The sequence below is a fragment of the Leucoraja erinacea genome, chromosome 5, assembly GCF_028641065.1.
Source record: "Leucoraja erinacea ecotype New England chromosome 5, Leri_hhj_1, whole genome shotgun sequence".
In the NCBI taxonomy this organism is placed as follows: Eukaryota; Metazoa; Chordata; class Chondrichthyes; order Rajiformes; family Rajidae; genus Leucoraja; species Leucoraja erinaceus.
The window spans coordinates 73,724,105-73,747,073 of record NC_073381.1 but is presented as its reverse complement, the minus strand read 5'-3'; the positions used below and the strand labels follow the sequence as shown (position 1 = coordinate 73,747,073).

Below are 22,969 nucleotides of genomic sequence, written 5' to 3'. Positions count from 1 at the left end.
GCCCAGGGAACACACCAGACAGGTCAGGGATAAAGTTGTGGAGAAGTTTAAAGCAGGGTTAGGTTATAAAAAAATATCCCAAGCTTTGAATATCTCACGGAACACTGTTCAATCCATCATCTGAAAATGGAAAGAGTATGGCACAACTGCAAACCTACCAAGACATGGCCGTCCACCTAAACTGACAGGCCGGGCAAGGAGAGCATTGATCAGAGAAGCAACCAAGGTAACTCTGGAGGAGCTGCAGAGATCCACAGCTCAGGTGGGAGAATCCACAGGATAACTATTAGTCGTGCACTCCACAAATCGGGCCTTTATGGAAGTGTGGCAAGAAGAAAGCCATTGTTGAAAAAAAGCCATAAGAAGTCCCGTTTGCAGTTTGCCACAAGCCATGTGGGGGACACAGCAAACATGTGGAGGAAGGTGCTCTGGTCAGATGAGACCAAAATTGAAGTTTTTGGCCTAAATGCAAAACGCTATGTGTGGCGGAAAACTAACACTGAACATGATATATATATATATGCCATTTATTGTCACTATACATGTACAATGAGATTAAAAGCAGCTCGTACTCAGTGCATACATATAATTTAGTACAAAAAACAAGAAACAGAAAACAAAAACAAAAGGGAAGGGGGGGGGGGGAAATAGGTGCACAATTCTGCGGCGCTATATACATATCTATAAAGGCAAAATGGTGAAGGATGAATAGGTTGTATTCTTAGGCAGATGTTTAAAGATTATATTAAATATTAAAAATGTTTTTAAAAAATATTTAAAATTACAGTTACAATACACATTACAGTTCCAAATTTCAGTACGTGGATAGAATAGATGGAAGTCCGGGTGTTGGGCTGTGAAGTCAGTGCATTTGTGAATTAAGAGTAGTTATGGCTTTCGGAAAACAACTATTCCTGAGTCTATTTGTCCTGGATTTGATGCACCTATAGCGCCTTCCAGAGGGCAGCAGGTCGAACAGTCCAAACGCAGGATGGGAGCTGTCCTTGATGATATTCTTTGCCCTGCTAAGGCAGCGGGAGGTGTAAATATCCATCAAGGAGGGGAGAGGGCAACCAATGATCTTCTGTGCTGTCCTATTTATCCTCTGAAGCCTCTCCCTGTGTGCAGCTGCCGTACCATGCTGCAATGCAGTATGTCAGCAGGCTCTCGATGGACGAGCGGTAGAAGGTCAGCAGCAGGTAAGAGTCCAGGTTGTGCTTCCTGAGAACCCTCAGGAAGTGCAGCCGCTGCTGAGCCTTCTTGATGACCGCTGTTGTTGTCTGTCCAGGAGATATCAGCAGAGATAAGGACGCCGAGAAACCGGAATGTGTTGACCCTCTCCACACACTCGCTGTTGATATGTAGGGGGACTAAGTCGGTGCTGTGCCTCCTGAAGTCGACAATGAGCTCTTTTGTTTTCCTGGTGTTCAGAGCCAGATTGTTTTCTGAGCACCAGGTTGTCAACTTCAGGACTTCCTCTCTGTAGGCTGCCTCGTCTCCCTTTGAAATAAGTCCGACTACAGTAGTGTCGTCAGCAAATTTGACGATGCGGTTGTTGTTGTGGGCCGGACTACAGTCGTAGGTGTAGAGACAGTATAGGAGGGGGCTTAGCACACAGCCCTGTGGGGAGCCGGTACTCAAACTGCGAGTGGAGGAGAGGTGGGGGCCGAGTCTCGCAGTCTGGGGCCGGTTTGTGAGGAAATCTTTTATCCAGGCACATGTGAGAGTGGGGAGGCCGAGAGTGACCAATTTATCAATGAGAATGGCCAGAATGATTGTGTTGAAAGCTGAGCTATAATCCACAAAGAGCATCCGGACGTAGCTCTGCCCCTGCTCCAGATGGCTCAGCACAGAGTGGAGAGCTACGGTAATGGCGTCTTCCATGGATCTATTTTGGCGATAAGCGAATTGGTGGGGGTCGAATTCTGGTGGTAGATAGTCCTTGATGTGCTGGAGGACCAATCTCTCGAAGCACTTCGTGATTACCGGAGTGAGGGCCACAGGACGGTAGTCATTAAGGCTGGTGATGGGAGACTTCTTCGGCACTGGGACGATTGTGGCTGATTTTAGGCAGGACGGAATAACTGCCTGGTCCAGGGAGAGGTTGAAAATTCTGGTGAAGATGACAGTGAGCTGGTGGGCAAACGCTTTGAGCACCTTACCAGGTATTCCATCTGGGCCGGTGGCCTTCTTGGGGTTCACTGCCAGGAGCACCCGTCTGACATCGTGCTCCCTGACAGTGAGTGGAGTAGTACAGGAGCCAGGTGAGGGTGGGAACAGGGCTGTAGCAGGTGAGTGCTGCTGTTGTGATTTTTCGAAGCGGGAGAAGAAGCAATTTAGCTTTTCTGCCAGCGGCACACTCAGGTCTTCTGACTTTGTGGCACAGCCTCTGTAGTTGGTAATGTCTTGTATGCCCCGCCATACCTCCCGTGTATTATTGCTGGACAAGTGGGACTCTATGCTCCTCTTATGGTCCGCCTTGGCTTTTTTAATACCACTTTTCAGATCGGCTCGAGCAGCCCTGTACAGAGCTCTGTCACCTGACCTGAAGGCAGCATCACGGGCTCTGAGGAGTGTGCGGACCTGGCTGGACATCCAGGGTTTCTGGTTTGGGAAAACCCGAATGTTTTTGTCCACAGTCACGTTTCCGATGCAGAACTTGATATAGTCCAGCACCGTTTCTGTGAGAGTTTCCAGATCCTGGTGTTCGAATATGTCCCAGTTTGTCTGTGTAAAGCAGTCCTGTAGATTGGAGAGTGCATTTTCAGGCCAGGTTGTAACAGACTTTATGGTGGGCCTGGCACTGCGTCTGAGGGGGGTGTAGGCTGGAGAGAGCAGGAGGGAGAGATGATCTGACTGACCGAGTTGGGGGAGGGGGATGGCTCTATACGCGTGCTTAATATTGGTGTAGACATGATCCAGCGTGTTCACCCCTCTAGTAGAACACTTGACATGTTGATAAAATTTCGGCAGTACAGTCTTCAAGTTGGCCTTATTAAAGTCCCCTGCAATTATGTGAACACCTTCGGGGTGGGCCCGCTGCTGTTCGTTAATGGTGTTCAGCAGGAGAGAGAGCGCCGTGTTTACATTGGCGTCGGGTGGAATATACACAGCCGTGACAATCACTACTGTTAGTTCTCTCGGTAGAAAAAAAGGCCGGCATCTTACAGACATGTACTCGAGGTCAGGGGAACAATGATTGTCTATGATTATCCCGTTGTTGCACCAATTCTCATGCACGTATATACAGAGGCCCCCTCCCCTGCTCTTACCGGAGTCCATAGTCCTGTCCCCGCGGAGCAGAAAGCGTCCTGCTAGCTGCATGCTAGCATCAGGTATCCCCGGGTGAAGCCAGGTTTCGGTGATAATCATAACACAGCAGTCGCGGACATATCGATTTCCAGCGAGTTGTAATTCCAGGTCATCCATTTTGTGAACCAGGGATCTGGCATTGGAGAGATACAGGCTCGGTAAAGGTGGCTTGATGGTCTTGCTATGTTGCCCGGGATGTTATGCGTGCGATGGAAGACACCCGAAACAGATGTCTGACGCTGGTCACCGATATCCACGAGGTTCTGGCGGGTGTAGCGGGTGTAGCGGATGTTTGCAGAACCGACAGCAAAGACGTACACGGACAACACAACGTACACAAACAACAAGAAAGAGCACCGAGACAGAGAGCCGTGAGCCGCTGCGACTGTGCACGCCGCCATCTTACATCACCCTGAACACACCATCCCCACTGTGAAACGTGGTGGTGGCAGCATCATGCTGTGGGGATGCTTTTCTTCAGCAGGGACAGGGAAGCTGGCCAGAGTTGATGGGAAGATGGATGGAGCCAAATACAGGGCAATCTTGGAAGAAAACCTGTTAGAGTCTGCAAAAAGACTTGAGACTGGGGCGGAGGTTCACCTTCCAGCAGGACAACGACCCTAAACATACAGCCAGAGCTACAATGGAATGGTTTAGATCAAAGCATATTCATGTGTTAGAATGGCCCAGTCAAAGTCCAGACCTAAATCCAATTGAGAATCTCTGGCAAGACTTGAAAATTGCTGTTCACAGACACTCTCCATCCAATCTGACTGAGTTTGAGCTATTTTGCAAAAAAGAATGGGCAAAAATTTCAGTCTCTAGATGTGCAAAGCTGGTAGAGACATACCCCAAAAGACTTGCAGCTGTAATTGCAGCGAAAGGTGGTTCTACAAAGTATTGACTCAGGGGGGCTGAATACTTTTGCACGCCACACTTTTCAGTTTTTTATTTGTAAAAAAATTTGAAAACCATGTATCATTTCCTTTCCACTTCACAATTATGCACCACTTTGTGTTGGTCTATCACATAAAATCCCAATAAAATACATTTACGTTTGTGGTTGTAACGTGACAAAATGTGGAAAAGTTACACACATATACATATATATATACATATACATATAACATCATTAAGTATGTGGAGAGGAAACAGAGTTCACATTGAGGGGAATTTAATACCAAAGCATAATAATGACAGTAAAAGATATTGACTAGCATAATGCCAGCGTTTTTGGGATGTTCACAATGGAATGGATCTGGGAATGAAATGTAGGCCAAGGCCTTGAATTAGAAGCCACCAGTTATGGGGAACAGTTAGAGAAACTAGGGCTGACTTTTCTGGAACTGATACAGAGGGAGGATTTAGTACAGATGTTCAGTGATAAAAAGGATGTTGCTGAAGATATCTTTCTGATTATAATGAAAACTAACAGCTCATGATCCAGGTAAGCACAAGGTTGAAACAAGTTTTTAAACAATGAGTATATGTAAATCTGTGACAATTAGTGCTAGACCACTACATCACCTGAAAAGTTTATTGGCAATTAAATATAAACTGCTAACATATAAGAAAGTGGGAGAACGTTGATGGTGGGGAGAACTAACCACAGCACAAGCAAGCAGAGTCAAGTGCTTGCCTTACACACAAAAGACAATCTATGAGTTAGTCAACAATTTTGCAAATATTTTTTCAAAACGTTATTATCATATCCTGGCACATGAAAATAAGTTAAGGAAAAAAAGACCCCTATTCAGAATATTATACCCAGAGACAATGCAACACTGTTCCACACCCAGGAACATTGTAGTCTGGCATGTGGGTGTCGAGGGTGAATACCAAGGTGAATACATTTAAATGCTACAAATAGCCTATCACTTGGACAGGTATTAGAGTTTAAAAGGTAACTTCTTCGGAATGCAATTATTCAATGACCAATGTAATACTGTAATACAATGGTATGCTTATGTTCCTAGTTTATGTTATCAGGCAAATGCTGAGCAGAGCTAGAAAATCATTTTGGGGAAAGAAAAGTAAAGCAAAAAAAAAAAAAAATTAGCTCACTAAATTCCTGTAGTACATAGGTTACACAGAAATGGAAGTTATGCCAAGATTCACTCATAATATGATTCCTTGCCAGTCAATTATAAAATTGTTTACGGCTTCTTGTTCGCCTCATGACCCATTCACTTCAGCCTGAAGTGAGAGAGTACACATGTGACAATGTTGCTCACCTGGCACAATGTACTATATCAATTTATTTTCTTCCCCTCCCAGCCCATGCAGATGGAGCCTAGGTAGAGGAGGAAGGTGGGGCAAGAGCCTGAGCTACTGTTGCATGTCAGTTCTTCCTAAAGAGTTCAGCATGGCTAAATATCCAGGTCCATTACATCTTCAGCGTGACCCTAGACAAACTCAAGGCAAAAAAAGTAATCAATTAACACTTTACATACATATGGCTGAACTATTAACCATCTCTGTAATGCGAGTATATAATCCTGTACTCAATTATCAGCTACCCAAAGACAAATAAAATCACTTCAAGAGCATGGTCTATAACCATAGCTATCATATCTCATTTATCTATTAAACCTGAGAGAAAATAGATTATAATAACTATTTATGTGGTACATACCTACAATCAGGTGCAGGGCACCATCGGGCATCTGGATCAGATGCAAGGTATCTTCGCAACATGAATTCTTCATACTTTTCCATCAAAGTCCCATTGTTGAGAATCATACGGATGTCCGATGGATGATACATTTCTGAACATTCTGGACAGGCAATGTTGACCCTGCTTTCAGTAATTTCAATTTTCAAATATTGCTGCAAGCAATCCAGACACGAACGATGATGACAAGAAATGATCTCTGGGAATTGAGATCGAGGCTGGCTAAGAAGGCAGAGAGGACACTCCAGAGTGCCTAACAATTGTTCGTTACTGGAGGATTGTATTGTCCTGTTAGAGGAGGTGGTCTTTTTCTCATCCTCACTCTCTGTTTTAGTGTTTACTCCCTCAACTGTGACTGCAGACATCTCAAGCTTTGATTTAGATTTAGGTTTCCTGCTGAAGAGACTGAAGAACTGCAGTTGTCGATGTTTATTTGGTCTTTTCATGATTTTGAATTATGTTTTAACAGTTAAAAATATGATCGAAATTTTTCTTAATTTCTTTCCAAAGTATGCAACTAATGTTTACCAATGTGTTTGGAGAAAAAAAATCATTTAACGACAGTCCTGACAAACTGTAAAATGATAATATGGCAAAGTTCCTCCCCCTCTTATGATAGCCAAGTTCTTCGGAGGAAAATAGTTAGCAATACTGAAGTAATACTGAGCTGACAGGAAGCATTTTATTACAGCATTGATTTTTTTAATGGTTTCGCCCAGATGCACAAGCACAGCAAACTCAGACTCTAAGTAGTTCCAGAACCAACAGCCGTTCTTAAAGGACTTTAACAGATGTCAACTTGTTACATTCATTGTTTTGTCCATTTTCGGTACATAATCTGGAAGTTAGAAGAAAAAAATGATCAGTTATACAACAATTTTAATTATTAGCAGTTCAATCAATTTTACATGACTACAGAATAATGCAAGAGAGAATTGTGAATAACATTGCTTTGGTGGAACATGAAGTTGCATTATAATAAAGGCAGTGAAGTACACTCTACACTACAGACATAAATCCCATAAATCACAGTCACTAGAATGGAACTGTATCACAAGACTTTGCTAGAGCTCTGAACATCCTTTTACAGTCCAAAATTCACTCAATTCCCACTTAATTAAAAAACACACCCCTTGACTAAAACAGGAATACCCAAAAATGAATACCCACAACTTGAGCGCCCTGGAGAGGAAGAGACTACAAAAAGTAGTAAACACTGCCCAGTCCATCATCAGCTCTGACCTTCCTTCCATCGAGGGGATTTATCGCAATCGCTGCCTCAGAAAGGCTGGCAGTATCATCAAAGACCCACACCATCCTGGCCACACATTCATCTCCCTGCTACCTTCAGGTAGAAGGTACAGGTGCCTGAAGACTGCAACGACCAGGTTCAGGAATAGCTACTTCCCCACAGGACTATTGAACCTGGCTCGGCCAAAACTCTGAACATTAATAACCCATTATCTGTTATTTGCACTTTGTCAGTTTATTTATTCATGCGTTTTGTAGTCAATGCCTACTATGTTCTGTTGTGCTGAAGCAAAGCAAGAATTTCATTGTCTTATCAGGGACACATGACAAGAAACTCACTTGAACTTGAACTTGAACACGATCCAAGTTATTTATTACATTTCCTTATTCATCTCAACTAAGATTATTCATTGACAGCTACTGATTGGCAAGAAGATTAGAGTGTAAATGTTATAATGGATCTACAACCACTCTGCTCCTTCTGGAGTCAGATCAGAGCTCTGCTGCCAGGAACGGAATGAAACAGATAAAGTATACCAACTGCATATTTCCCTGCTCCAATGGTTATCTTTTCAGACTGGAACTTAATTTCAGATTTCTGTACTGTTTAAAGGGTGTTTATGTCTGAGCAATGCTACAACTTCAACGAATAGAAATACAAGAAATGTTATGAACAGAAGTAACAGTTACTGTATATTCTTTCTCTCAACAACGGTTTTAGAGGATTCAGAGCCTTTGTCTTGCCCAGAGTAAGGGAATCGAGGACCAGAGGACATAGGCTCAAGCTGAAGGGGAACAGATTTAATGGGAATCTGAGGGGTAATTTTTTCACACAGAGGCTTTTGGGTGTATGGAACAAGCTGCCAGAGGAGGTAGGTGAGGCTGGGACTATCCCATTGTTCAAGAACCAGTTAGACAGGTACATAGGTTGGACAGGTTTGGAGGGATATGGACCAAGTGCAGGCAGGTGGGACTAGTGTAGCTGGGACACATTGGCCGGTGTGGGCAAGTTGGGCCAAAGGGCCTGTTTCCACACTGTGTCACTCTATAAGGATAATATGATCGAGTTAATCCAAGATTTTGAATACTTCCTTAATGGGAAAACTTCCAGGTTCGCCATTATAGGTAATTATATATTTTGCTTCATGTTTAAAAAAACACAAATGTCCAATCCAAAGATCCAAATATCATTAAGCAATCGTGGCTGCTCGGAAGATAAATGCATATTTATCTTGTCCAGTTGCTACAACAGGTTATCTGTAGCACCGAGAAGTATTTTCACACCAAAAGGGAACAATTTGGAAAATTAACACGAAGTAAATCGGTAATAAAACATGCCACCACTTATAGTTACGAGTTAAATTTCCACATCAAGCCCAAGATTAAATATCACTACTTCCTTTACAATGACATCAAATAACACACGCCTATAGGTGTGGCCTATTGCTTCTGCGGATAACCCTATAACATTATATAATTAATTTCTGAGAGATTTTTTGGAAACTAAAGCACAATTCTAGTCTACAGTCAGTGATTTCTTAATTGCTAGGTAAGTGGAGGGCAGCTAATCGAACAAAATAGCTCAAGCATGTACTTGTCTTTGGTTCCGACAGTCTACAATCATTACAACTTATATCTTGTGTTTACACTTGTCACTACTTATTAACATTGAAGCAAATGCAGACCTCTTGTTCCTCTCAAAATAACAGATATTCTGACATTTTTACTCACATAGCCCACAAATATTAATTTCTTGTTGTGACATAATGATTAAATAAATCTAAATGATATTGGTCAATAAGCCAAATAGGGAGCACTGTACCTCCAAAAACTGAGAATAAATGTTGTTGCCTATTAGTTTAATTTACCAGAAATGGCCATGATTCACCTCCTATATTTGAATATGGATTCATGCAATGCAAAGAAAACTTTGTATGTTATAACAGCTATAACATGATTGAAGAATTTATTGGAGTTCAGAGTTCAAGAAAAACAAATTCTAAGATGAATACCACTTTACAGTTAAAGCAGAAATCACAGGCAACGTCTGACAATTTAAAACTATGTTTGCTAATAATCTTCAATTTACTAATTATATGGCATCCAAAACTTGTTAAAAGTATAAAAATTATTGGGGGGAAAAATAAAATATTTTCTATTTTTTTCAGAATGCAAAGGAACAGACAGCTGGACATAACTTAAAATAAATTAGGTTTTGATTTCACATAAAATGCATATTTAATTCAATAGGAAGCAGCTGAAATTCTAAAAACAACCATTACTTAATCACAGTAACAAGCACAACGACTGGAAGTCTGACAACTTATTCTGCAGAACTAGCTACAATGGCCTAAAGAAACAAAATACAGTACATTAAATTAACATTACTTACAAAGATGGCTATTACCATGAATAAATGCTTACATATATGTACATGAACAATGAAAATCTACTTAACTCATTTACTCTGATACAATGATAATGCTTGATACAGCCGCAGTCATTCCCACTTTGCAAAACTTCTTGAATGGGATTTTTTTTTTTTTTAATAAATCATATGCAGACAAAATCTACATTTGTCTTCTTCATTAGCCGCTGACTATTATTTAACCAGCTCTTATAGCATAGTTCAAGTTGATCAGTTCTCAAATTGCTACAAATAGAAATTCAATCCAATTCCCTCGATCTCTGGAAAATACTCTTCTCAAATTACTGGTTGGACCATATCCAAGCTTCTTGAATCATTTTCAAAAGTTAAATTCTGAAATTATCTAGTAACAGATACTAAAAACAAAAGACATTGGGCACAATACATGCTGTCCTGTTCATGACATTTGACAAAGTAACTTTTGTAAGTTTTTTTTTCCTATGATTGATTATGACTCCCATAAATTACATTATAAAACTGATGAAAGTAGAAAAAACTATAAACTATAAATGCTGGAGTAATTCAGTGGGACAGGCAGCATCTCTGGAGAGAAGGAATGGGTGATGTTTCGGGCAAAAACCGAAAACATCACCCATTCCTTCTCTCCAGAGATGCTGCCTGTCCTTCTGAGATACTCAAGCATTTTGTGTCCATCTTCACACTACAAATACTCAAGTTTACAACCTTATGAAAACATTATAATGGAAACACAAGATGCTGGAATATTGAGCAAAAAAAACTGCTCGTGGAACTTAGCTGGTCAGGCAGCATCAGTGGTGGGAAATCGCCAGGCAACGGTTCAGGACCATTCTCCAGCCTGATTTTATGTCATATTATTATTTTAATTTTATATTTTTAGAACATTATAACGGCATCACAACTGTTTTTTTTAAGTGTTGGAATAACCTATTCATTCTAACAATAAATGTTGATCTATATTTATGTTGCCCCTCAGATTAAATAGTAGCAAATACTAGAATGAGAAATGGGTTGTGGCCAGCTTCACCCATATTGTGAACATGGCACATTTGTTGGCTGTGTTCCGTTCTACATCAGAGGGTTATGGGCGGCACCACCACTGCTACATACAATGGGCTCCCATTTCTCTTGGCACCGGAGGGCTACATTTTTCATCATCCCATACAAGCCAGCAACACAACATAAAGAGATCAGAAAAGGGAAACCACAAGTATTAATTAATAATATATCTGGGGAACAGTCCCGACCCAAAACGCCACCAAGCTATGTCCTCCAGAGATACTGGCTGACACTCCGAGTTACTCCAGCACTTTTTGGTATTGCTCAAGATTCCAGCACCTGCTGTTCCTCCTTTCTCCATCTTTTTTTTTACTGATTAAGGTGCAGTTTTAGTTTAGTTTAGAGATACAGCACGGAAACAGGCCCTTCGTGCAAACCAGCGGTCCCCTTACACTAACAAAACCCAACATGCGAGAGACCATTTACAATCTCTACCAAAGCCAATTAACCTACAAATCTGTAAGTTTTTGGAGTGTGGGATGAAACCAGAGCTCCCAGGAAAACTCACGGTGCCACAGGGAAAAACGTACAAACTCCCTGTTTTCCAATCTTTTGCTGCCAGTTTTTATTGTGCAACTAATAATTTCAATTCTGCCTCACGGTAATACTCAGAATTTAGAAGAATGTCAGAACCTGTTTTGCAATATGAAACTAGTTGGTCAATCCTACATTCAGTGCAAAGTAAAGCAGATACCCAATTTCAGCCAAAGATCTTTGGATGAAGAAGGGTCTCGACACAAAATGTCACCAATTCCTTCCCTCCAGAGATGCTGCCTGTCCTGCTAAATTATTCCAGCAATTTGTGTCTATCTTTGGATTAAACCAAATAGCTATTAATCTTTTCACTCGATGATTTTGTCTGTTGGCTCACCTTATAATTGCTATTTTATTTTAAAACACTGCAACAATATTTTCACATAAAATTGTGATCAAAGGAGAAATAAATGTTTTGAGCCCTAAAAATGTGAGTATTCCTACTAACTGTGGAGAAGTTAGTGCCAGGGAAGTGGCATGCATGATGTCAGCAAAAGAAACTCTTAGTCATTTCAGCTTCCAACTGTATGTCACCAACCAATTTAACGCCCAGACCTCAAATACATGATAGATCTGACTTCCACACGAACCTTGGAGAAATGATAATAATGGTAACAAAAGGACGAGGGTCAGCACAGCAGGGAGATGTAGTTGGTGGCTTGCAGAATAAACTAGCTTGTACATAAAATTTGGATTTTAGTTAGGCAGGGGTACGTTCATTGGTTTAAGTTTAGTTTATTGCCACATGTATCGAGGTACAGTGAAAAGCTTTCATTGTGCCAGTCAGCAGAAAGACAATACGTGATTACAATCAAGCCATTTACAGCATATGGAAACGTAAGGGAATAACGTTTAGAGCAAGGTAAAGCCAGCAAAGTCCGATCAAGGATAGTCTGAGGGTCACCAATGAGGTATATCGTAGTTCAGCACTAGTTGCAGTAGGATGATTCGGTTGCCTGATAACAGCTGGGAAAAAAACTGTCCCTGAATCTGGAGGTGTGCGTTTTCACACTTGGTGACAGAAGATCGTGATTGCCAGGGCCAGAAAAACATATCATTTCCTGATGTGTTTTTAACAGGCCCAGAAAAATACCTCCTTGCTTGGGTTTTTCTGAAGCTGCTGCTCCAAGGTGCCAACTGCAACTTGAGCGACAGACAGTGGTTATCAATTGGTCAGCACAGCATAAAAAATGCACTCCTCCAGTTGGAAAAACTTATCCATAAAATTAATGCTAGAAAGTTGCAAAAAAGTTTCTGTTTTCAGCATGTCTTGCAGTCAACCCGTTTCAAGGTGAATGGGAAACAACTTTTCATATTAAATGCAGTTTTCTCACAACCTCAGTTCATCTCATAAACATTTTTGCAATATTGAGTCCGAAGGATGTTGCAACTGGCTCACTTATAGGCTCACAACTGAATAAACACGAAAACATATGGCAAGATGGAAACTAAATGATTTTAGCTTAAGTGGACTTATCCCTGTTCCTTTGATAGAATGTATATATTATGCATTCGTTTTTTTCTATGTTGCCGCTACTTTTACTAATTCATTTGAATTAAGATAAAAGGCAAACCTGAATGAAAACTTAAAAGCTCAGTACATGTATTATAAAGTAGAGGTTTCTTTCTGCTATTTTGCAATATTGTCAAAAAGGCAGAGAGACATTTAATATTGCTTACCAGTAACATTCCCAAATTATCAGTCTTTGTCAATATAAATGTTTACCACTGAGGGAAGAAAAACATTCTAAAAGTTAAAATGTTCCCATAAATACCATCTGGCTTAATATTCGCAAGAAAGCACATGACATGCTTTGAGATAGTCTGTGGTGATTTTAATTTATACCATAAGGGGGTTTAGGTTTAGGCGTATTATTGTTATGTGTGCTGAGGTGTAGTGAAAAGCTTTGTTTTGCATTGTATGAAATCAAATCATATATACATAAATACATTCATGCCAATCTCAAATATAGTAAGGCATCTGATAAAGTCCCGCATGGTAGACTGAACCAGAAGATTAAGATGCACTGGATTAACTGCGACTGGGTCAAATGGATTAATAACTGGCCTATTGATAGATGACAGAGGGTTGTGGTGGAAGGACGAAATCCAGGCTGGAGGTCTGCGACCATTGGAATTCTACAGGGATCTGTGCTGGAACTTCTATTATGTATGATATATATATAAATGATATGGACGTAAATGTAAATGGGTTGGTTAGTAAGTTTGTAGATGATACCAAGATTGCTGGTGACGTGGATTGTATACTACGAGATATGGATCAGCTACGGAAATGAGCGGATAAATGGAAGGACCGTTCAGAAGCCTGAAAAGAGAGGTTCGGAAGCTGGTAGTGCACGTTTTCAAACTTCTTTACAGACAGGAGCAGGGAGAAAGAGGAATGATGGGAGTGAAACAACTCTCTGACTATGTTGGCTGATTTTCTGAGGCAGTGGGAAGTGGAGATGGAGTCAATGGTCGGGAATCCAGTCTGTGTGATGGACTGGGCTACATCCACAACTCTGCAATTTCTTGCGGTCTTGAGTAGAGCTGTTCTCAAACTAAGCTACGAATCTACCTGACAGTATGTTTTCTATGGTGCATTTGTAGTAGTTTGTAAGAGTCACTGGAGACTTGCTGAATTTCCTCAGTCTCTTGAAGATGTACAGGCGCTGGTGTGCCTTTATGGCTGTCGCATCAATGGGGTTTGCCCACGACAGACCATTGATTAAATTTACCGCCAAGGAACTTGAATCTCTCACCCATTTCTACTTTGGCACCTTTGATGCTGTTGTACTGTACTATGCTCTGAAGTCGATAACTAGCTCTTTAGTCTTGCTAACACTGAGGGACAGCTTGTTGCCCTGACACCAGCACCTCATATTTCGCATTGGGCAGCTTACAACCAATGAGTATTATATTGATTTCTCTAATTTCAAGTAACCCCCGCATTCTCTCTCTCTCTCTCTCTCTCTCTGCCCCTTCCCCACCCTAGTTGTTCGCCAGCTCCACTGTTCGCATCCATATCCCTTTGTTATCACTTCTTCCACAGCCAAAAATGGACTATTGTGGTCTCCACAGATAAGACACAAAAAGCTGGAATAACTCAGCAGGGTAGGCAGCATCTTTGGAGAGAAGGTGTGGGTGACGTTTTGGGACGAGACCCACCACCTGCAGGTTCCTCCTCAAGCCACATATGATTTTGACTTGAAAATATACTTCAGTTCCTTCATCACTGCTGAGTATTCTGAACGGTGGGAAATTCTAACATTCGGTAACCAGCTGTATAATGGGGGTACTTTTCCAGAAGGATTACAGTGGTTTAAATAGGTGATTCCCCAGCATCCTCCAAAAGGTAAGATTAGCAGAATAACCCATCAACTCCAAAATGAATAATAAAAAGGTCATTTGGAGGGAGTGGCAGTGTTGTATCTGCCTCAACAAAGCAGCTATTCATGTAGAAAGAAGGAACTGCAGATGCTGATTTACAAAAAAACACAATGTGCTTGTGTAACTCAGCTTTAATGCAGTTGGTCGAATGATTTTGCATCTTATTTGTATTGTAAATATTTGAATCATAATGAGCCAAATTTCACTTAGCTTGGAAATTCCCAACCCATCTAACCCCAAGAGGTTGAAACAAACCATATCCTTGCTCTTGCAGGATTTGAAGGTGAATTCAGGGATTTATGAATCCAGCCAAATACAACTAGGTTATTAAAATGTAATTAATTGTACCTGCAAAGGATATATTAATTTAAGCTCTCCTACCTCTCATCAAATGAAATTATACATTAGTTATCAGTTGAACATGTGTTGTGCCTTTACAAGATACTAATTGCCATGCTTTGTATTTGGTCAATTGTCATTCCATCTTATCAACGTTCGACCAACTTTGGTCAAGTGCATAAGAAAGTTAACTCAGGAAATTCTATCGGAATACCATGGCAATTTTGCTTTGGAATCATTGGCTGGAACATTCTGATTTTCAGCCAAACATACAGCCATCCAATGCAGGCTGGCAAAGCAGCCCATACAATTAAATAGCGAACATTACTCAAGCAATTCAAAGTGTAACATTTTATCCAAAGTTGCTTTCCAATTCCTCCTGATGAAAGAAGTACGCTAAATCCTTTCTCACAACGTCAACGACAAACCCTGAAACACGGGAGCTTAATGAATATTAGAATCAGTTTGTAAGTTAATACATTAATCAACGATAGCTGCAGAATCATGTCCCCTAGGACAATTAATCCCAGTGCCACAAACTGTGACTGTAACTGCAGGAACCTGCAGAGCACACTTTGTCTTTTACTTCAGGAATGACTCTGAGGGCAAAATCTACCATTGGGCAGTGGTCAATTCTTTCTTTCAGGTAAATAAATTAAATTGAAAATGGTCCCAGCACCAAACCCTGGTCACAGGCCTCCAGACTGAAAAACAACTTTCCACCATCATCCTCTGCATCCTTCCATGAAGCCATTCAGTTGACCAGCTCTCCTTGAATCCCATGCAATCTAAAGCTCTCCTTCGATCCCATGCGATCTAAAGCTCTCCTTGGATCCCATGCAGCCAATGTTGGAGAACTATATATTTTATTGGCTATCAAAGGATACAGAGAAAATTAACATGAATTAGTTGGTATTTATTGAGAAGCAGGTACCCGAATTAAAAGGTATATACACTGTAGTCCAGCAAAGTTTTCCAAAATATGTCTACTGCTTCACATCACCAACAACTATCAAAATCGTTTTTATCATACATCACTCACATGCTAATGAGAGGGGAAGAAGAAAGGAGAGAGGCACAATAGGAGGATAGAACTAACTGCCTTGTCGATGTTTTTTTTCTTTTTAAAATGGCTTGATCCTTACTCTACCCTTGCAGAGTAAACGCAAATGCAATGGAAGAGAATTGGATTGATGGCACAACGAATGATGAAACACCAGCTGTTGAAAACCACTCTTCCAAACTGAAAGATATATAAAGTAAACGCAATCTCATCAAGAAATAGCAACCATTTTCTTGTGCAAAGAATAGAACTTCAAACCAAGGTTAAACTAGTTTATAATTACTTGAGCGAAAATAGTAAAAATGTGAAGAATTCTTTAGAAGGGAAAAAACAAATTATGAAATCACATTGAATCAGTTGGGCTTAGGCTTTCTAAATCACTAACACAAGCAAATGATTATTCCGTTTACTGCAGTCAATTTTCAACAGCTGCCTGGCTTTTTTTTTTAAACCATGAACATTAATAACTATGGTGTAAAACTGATGTAGAGAAAGTGCTGAGGCAGCCAGTACTGAGATACTAATCGGAGGTCATTAACTAGTAGTTAATTCTGCAATTCTGCAGTTTTGATTATTCAAGTTAGATCATCTGCCATTCATGGTTAACTACCGAGAGATCATCAATCCTCATTATTAAGCAAAATGGAACATACAGTTCTTAAACAAAACACAAATTCCCATAAAATAACACAAAGGTAGTCTACAGCCAGCCTTCAATAAATCATTCCCTCTAATATATGCAGACTTTGCTCAAACCAACAGCTTTCTTTTTATTTGCATTTTCAACAGATAACTGTTAATAGTCATACTGTTGAAAAAAAGTGAGATCTTCAATGAAAGATTTCAGAAAGAATTGTGTAGATCTCCTAAAGAAAATGGTGGAAAAAACTCCTTTGCGATCAAAACATGACATAGAAACATAGAAAATAGGTACAGGAGTAGGCCATTCGGCCCTTCGAGCCTGCAACGCCATTCAATATGATCATGCCTGATCATCCAACTCAGTATCCTGTACCTGCCTTCTCTCCATACCCCTGATCCCTTTAGCCACAAGGGCCACATCTAACTACCTCTTGAATATAGCCAATGAACTGGCCTCAACTACTTTCTGTGGCAGAGAATTCCAGATATTCACCACTCTCTGTGTGAAAAATGTTTTTCTCATCTCGGTCTTAAAAGATTTTCCCCTTATCCTTAAACTGTGACGCCTTGTTCTGGACTTCCCCAACATCGGGAACAATCTTCCTGCATCTAGCCTGTCCAACCCCTTAAGAATTTTGTAAGTTTCTATAAGATCCCCCCTCAACCTTCTAAATTCTAGCGAGTACAAGCCAAGTCTATCCAGTCTTTCTTCATAAGACAGTCCTGACATCCCAGGAATCAGTCTGGTGAACCTTCTCTGTACTCCCTCTAGGGCAAGAATGTCTTTCCTCAGATTAGGAGACCAAAACTGTACGCAATACTCCAGGTGTGGTCTCACCAAGACCCTGTACAACTGCAGTAGAACCTCCCTGCTCCTATACTCAAATCCTACTGACATCTTACTTACTTCACTGCAGGCTGATATATAAATTTGTATTTTGAATAGTAATTAATAATTTATTTATGGGACTGTGCACATGTTTAAAATTGGGGGGTTTATAAAGCAGGAGCAGCAGAATGCTATCCAGCTCTTTGAGCTTCATCAAGCAGTGTGGCTGATCCTCTATCTCATTGGCATTTGCTTACATTATCCCTACATACTTTGATTTCCTTAATATGCAAAATCAATCCCTTTCCAACTAACCTTCCAACTTGTCTTCATGGCTTGGTTTTTGCTCTGACATGCACTGTCAACTGTGGGACCTTATATGGACAGATGTCTGCCTTTCCAACTCGTGTACAATCAATTTACAACTGGTGGACTCCAATCAAACATCTCAAGGATAATCAATGGAAACTGGATGAATCTAAGCTCAATTTTGAGTGTCATAGAAAAGGGTCTGAATACTTATGTAAATGTGATATTTCAGTTATATCCTTTTAATTATTTTGCAAACATTTCTAAACACCTGTTTTCGCTTCTTCATTCTGGAGTATTGTGTGTAGATTGATGATAAAAAAAAGAATTTAATCCATTTTTAAATAAGGCTGCAACGTACCAAAATGTAGAAATAAATGAAGGGGTCTGAACACTTTCTGAATGCACTGTAGTTAAAGAAGAAAAAGAGTCTCCTCAGTGGCGCAACAGTAGAATTGCTGCCTTACTGCGCTTGCAGCGCCAGAGACCCGGGTTCGATCCCGACAATGGTGCTGTTTGTACGGAGTTTGTGCATTCTCCCCGTGACCGCCTGGGTTTTCTTTGAGATCTTCAGTTTCCTCCCACACTCCAAAGATTTACAGCTTTGTAGGTTAATTGGCTTGGTATAAATGTAAATTGTCCCTAGTGTATGTCGGATAATTTGTGGGGATCGTTGGTTGGTGTGGACTCGGCCTGTTTCCATGCTGTATCTCAGAACTAAACTAGACAGTTGTCAGGAACTGAACCCTTGTGTAACACAGGGAATGCCTATACGTAATTGCACATTGCCTTCAGTAATAGCAAAATCCGATTGCACAACATTCTGAATTATGCAACAATATCATTAGAATTGATGTTTTTAAAATGGTAAAATAATAGTTCAGTTTCGTGTTCCAACTGACTCTCCCAAACACAAGGGAGAGAATTCAAATCTCAACATGCCCATCTTGGTTTGTTAGCATATGTAATGAATTTCCTGGAAAAGTTACTGGAATTATTCAGCAGTGGGAAGTCAAGAGAAAATGCAAGGCCAATTGCGACCCTCTTTCAGGGCTTCCCATGAATTAACAAAACAACTTGTCTTAATGGAAGTTACAATAGCATCCATTGATGAAATCACTATGCCACCAAAATCTTTTCCAATTTAGCCAAGATTCCCAATGTTATCTTCTATGTAATATCAATTTTTGTTGATGTGATAAAAGGCATTTTGGCTTCAAATTGATCTTCATTGGTCTTCATTGATCAGTTTCAGTTAACAACCCAGCATCACCTATGTTTGTATCATTCAGTCACTCGTTCTCCAGTTTTCCAAACATTTCCTTTGTTTTGGAGACTCAGGGGACTGCATTTGTTGTATAATGGAGCATAAAAACTAATGGAGCAACTCAGCAGATTAGGCAAGAGTTGATTCAGTTTTAATTAGTTTAGAGATAAAGTGTGGAAACAGGCCTTCAGCCCACTAAGTCCGCACTGACCAGCAATCATCCGTACACTAGTCTTTGGGATGTGGGAGGAAACCGGAACTCCTGGAGAAAACCTACGTGGCCTTAGGGAGAATGTACAAATTTCAGACAACAGCCGTTGTCAGGATCAATCCCGAGTCTCTGGCTGGTCTAAGAAAACAACTCTACTGCTGTGTCACTGTGCCAGCCTGAATGAAGGGCTTTCACACAAATATTAACCATCTTTCTGCCTCTACAGATGCCACCTGACCCGCTGAGTTCCTCCAGCAGTTTGTTCATTTATTTATTTTGTTTTCTCCACCAATCTCCCTTCTTTGAAATTACAACTTGCATGTTTTCTAACTTTTTCTATCTCTGATGAAAGGTAATCAACCTAGAGCAGTAACTCATATTTTTTCTCCCCACATAATGTCTGACCTGCTGAGTGTGCCCAGCATTTCCTATGTTTTAATCTGGTTTGCAGCAACAATTAAAAAAAAACTAGTGTTGTTAGTTTTTGTCTTCCCTCGACCCATGCATTCCTGAGGTGTAAACTCAAGTCTTAATTTCCAAGCAGAACTTCTACCAGTCAATCCTTTCGCATGTTGTAGTCTACATATAGAGTACAAGCAAGGTACATGATAAGATAACAAATGCACTGGCTGCCAGCTGACAACAATGCAAAATGCAATTTTCAGCATGATCTAAAATTCGAATTGGAAACTGGAATTCCTTCGAAAGCACATTGGCATGCAGCCCGTTGTAGGATACTACCTTAAGTATAGTAAACCAGGTAAAAAGCCAAGCTTAAAATCATCTCAACCAACAACAATGTTCAGGTATATTCTGATTCAAGATAAAAACAAATCCACACTGATGTATACATTTCTATGTAATGGACACAAATGATGAGAAAACAAGTAAAATACTGAGGCAAAAAATGACTTCAAATACAATGCAAAAATTCATAGAAATACTTTTGGGAAACGACCTCAACTAATTGACAGTCACAATTACTGTTAAGTCAGTGATACCTTTCTTGAGGATTTATCCTAATTTAAAGTCTTGTAATTGAATTGAATGTTTATGTTCATAAGTTATAGGAGTAAAATTAGACCATTCACCCCACCAATTATGCTAATTATTCCACGTTATTTGCCTCCATGCCCAGTTGAGCTTAGTTTATTATTGTCACATATACCGAGGTGTAGTGAAAAGCAATTTTGCTGTGTGTTATCCAGTCAGCAAAAAAAACTTTACATGATTACAATCAAGCCGTATGCAATGTGGAGATACAGGATAAAGGCTATAATGTTTAGTGCAAAATAACGTCCAGTAAAATCTGATTGTAGATTGATTGAAGGTCTCCATGAGGTTGAAGGGAGGTCAGGCCCATTCTCCAGTTGGTGAGAGGATAGTTCAGTTGCCTGATAACAGCTGGGAAGAAACTGCCCCTGAATCTGGAGGTGTGCATTTTCAAACTTCTGTACCTCTTGCCCAGTGGGTGTGGGGAGAAGACTGAGTGACAGGGGTGAGACTGGTTCTTGATTATGCTGGCGATGCAGCCTTAAGTGTAGATAGAGTTTGGAGAAAGGAGTTTGGTTTGCATGTTGGACCAGGCAACATCCTACAATTCTCTGCAATTTCTTGGTCTCAGATGGAGCTGTTGACAAACCATGCTGTGATGCATCCCGATAAAATGCTTTCTGCGGTGCATCTGAAGAAGCTGGTGAAGGTTGCTGGGAATGTGCTGAACTTACCAATAGGCACAAAACATGCCGATAGACACAAAATGCTGGAGTAACGCAGCATTTCTGGAGAGAAGGAATGGGTGATGTTACACTGCATCGCTTCTTGAAGTCAATCACAATCACAATTTGTTTGGCTGACATTGTTGTTGTCTTGGCAACAGGTTACAAGCGAGTTAAAAGTCAAGAGTTTAGGAAGGAACGGCAGATGCTGGTTTAAACCGATAGACACAAAAAGCTGGAGTAATTCAGCAGGACAGGCAGCATCTCGGGAGAGAAGGAATTGGTGATGTTTCGAGTCGAGACCCTTCTTCAGACCTTTGAAGGGTCACGATCCGAAACGCACCCATTCCTTCACTCCAGAAATGCTGCCTGTCCTGCTGAGTTACTCCAGCTTTTTGTGTCTAAAAGTCAAGAGTGTTTATTTGTCACATTTACAGACAGACCTTTGGATACTCTGCTCCCAAGGTAATTTCCCTCCCTTCAACAACACCCATAAAATACGAATTGGGATATTCTCTGTTCAAAAGATCTTTTAGCTTTCATATTTGCATAACCAGTTACTGCCTTCAAATGAACCCTTTAAAGCATTTGCGTTACTGCACCTTTGATCAACTCTGATAAATGTATAAACAGTACGATAGATACATCTTTACTTCATCCATTATCATCCATTTGGTCAGTCCCCATTTCAATTGAATGAAGAATTTCACCATGCGAAAGAAAATCACACAATTATTTTCTACTCTTTAAAAAACTGCAATAAGAAATAAGATAACAGGTCTTGACAATAAGTAACACTCTGCCTGGACCTCCAATAAAATGTTGTCAGGGTATTCAGGGGCGGGTCCTCACACATACGATCTTGGAAAACACTTCTGGCTTCAGAAAGTCGACTGAATAGGCTTTCCACTGTTAGCTCCGGTTAAGTGAGGGCGAGCCGGAATAGCAGGCAGCAAGCCAAAACCAACAAAAAACAGATTTAGCTCACTTGCGCATCTCATTTACCCTAATGTAAGTATCTATTTTCATAAATTAGTACCTCCCTTTGAAGTGGCTTGAGTGATGAATGGCAATAATTAGTTTAAACTCAGTCAGATTCGAGGTCTGCTTGAGTGCAAAATAAAACCTCATCCAATCAATAATCCAAACAATCGACAATCCAAACCCTCCTCAAGTTTGACAATTATTTAATTCTTATGCACAGCACAGCCAACAGTATAGATGCTACAATCATAGTTACTCCATTTTTAGTTTAGTATAAACAGGCCAGGCTCTTCAGCCCACCAATCTGTGCCCACCAATGATTACCCCATATACTGGTTCAATTCTACACTCTAGGGAAAATTTATAGAAGCCAGTTTCCTACAGTCCTGGACATCTTTGAAAGGTGGGTGGAAACCGGAGCACCCGGAGGAAACTCATGCGGATACAGGGAGCATGTATAAACCATACAGACAGCACCTGAAGTCAGGTTGGAGCCCAGGTCTCTGACGCTGTCAGGCAGCAACTCTACCGCTGCACCAGTGTGTCATTATTATTTTTGTTTGAGAATAAAACACCAAATATTCGTCAAGAGCAGAAGACAAAAACATTGACAAGTATTGAGCTGGGCCAGCATAGCATAATCAACCCAATCCAACAGCTGTATCAGGACACATACCCATCTCAATCCAACCTGAACTCAACACACTCAATTGAGTCTCACTATTCTAGTATGATTGAAAATGTTCTTCTTTGGAATGTGGGAGGAAACCAGAATACCGGAAGAAAATCCACGGTCACAGGCAGAACGTACACACTTCGAACAGTTAGCACCCATAATCAGGTTGGAACAAGGGTCTGTAGTGCTGAACGGCAGCAACTCTGCCGCTGCTCCACTGTGCCGCCCATCTGAAAAGCTATTTTTCATGCGCCATAAAGTTTCTAAAAATAAAAACAATATATTGTGATGAAGCTTTTTATTA

The 22,969-nt window shown here is 40.6% G+C and overlaps 1 protein-coding gene across 1 annotated transcript in view; it reads right to left on the bottom strand.

Moving 5' to 3' along the window:
• si:ch211-278j3.3 (E3 ubiquitin-protein ligase RNF19A) overlaps window positions 1-22,969 on the bottom strand; it is a 74,356-nt gene that overhangs the window by 41,141 nt on the left and 10,246 nt on the right. The window contains 1 exon segment of the mRNA XM_055635910.1: window positions 5,948-6,824. Coding sequence (XP_055491885.1) covers window positions 5,948-6,432 — 485 coding nt within the window. The 5' untranslated portion in view covers window positions 6,433-6,824.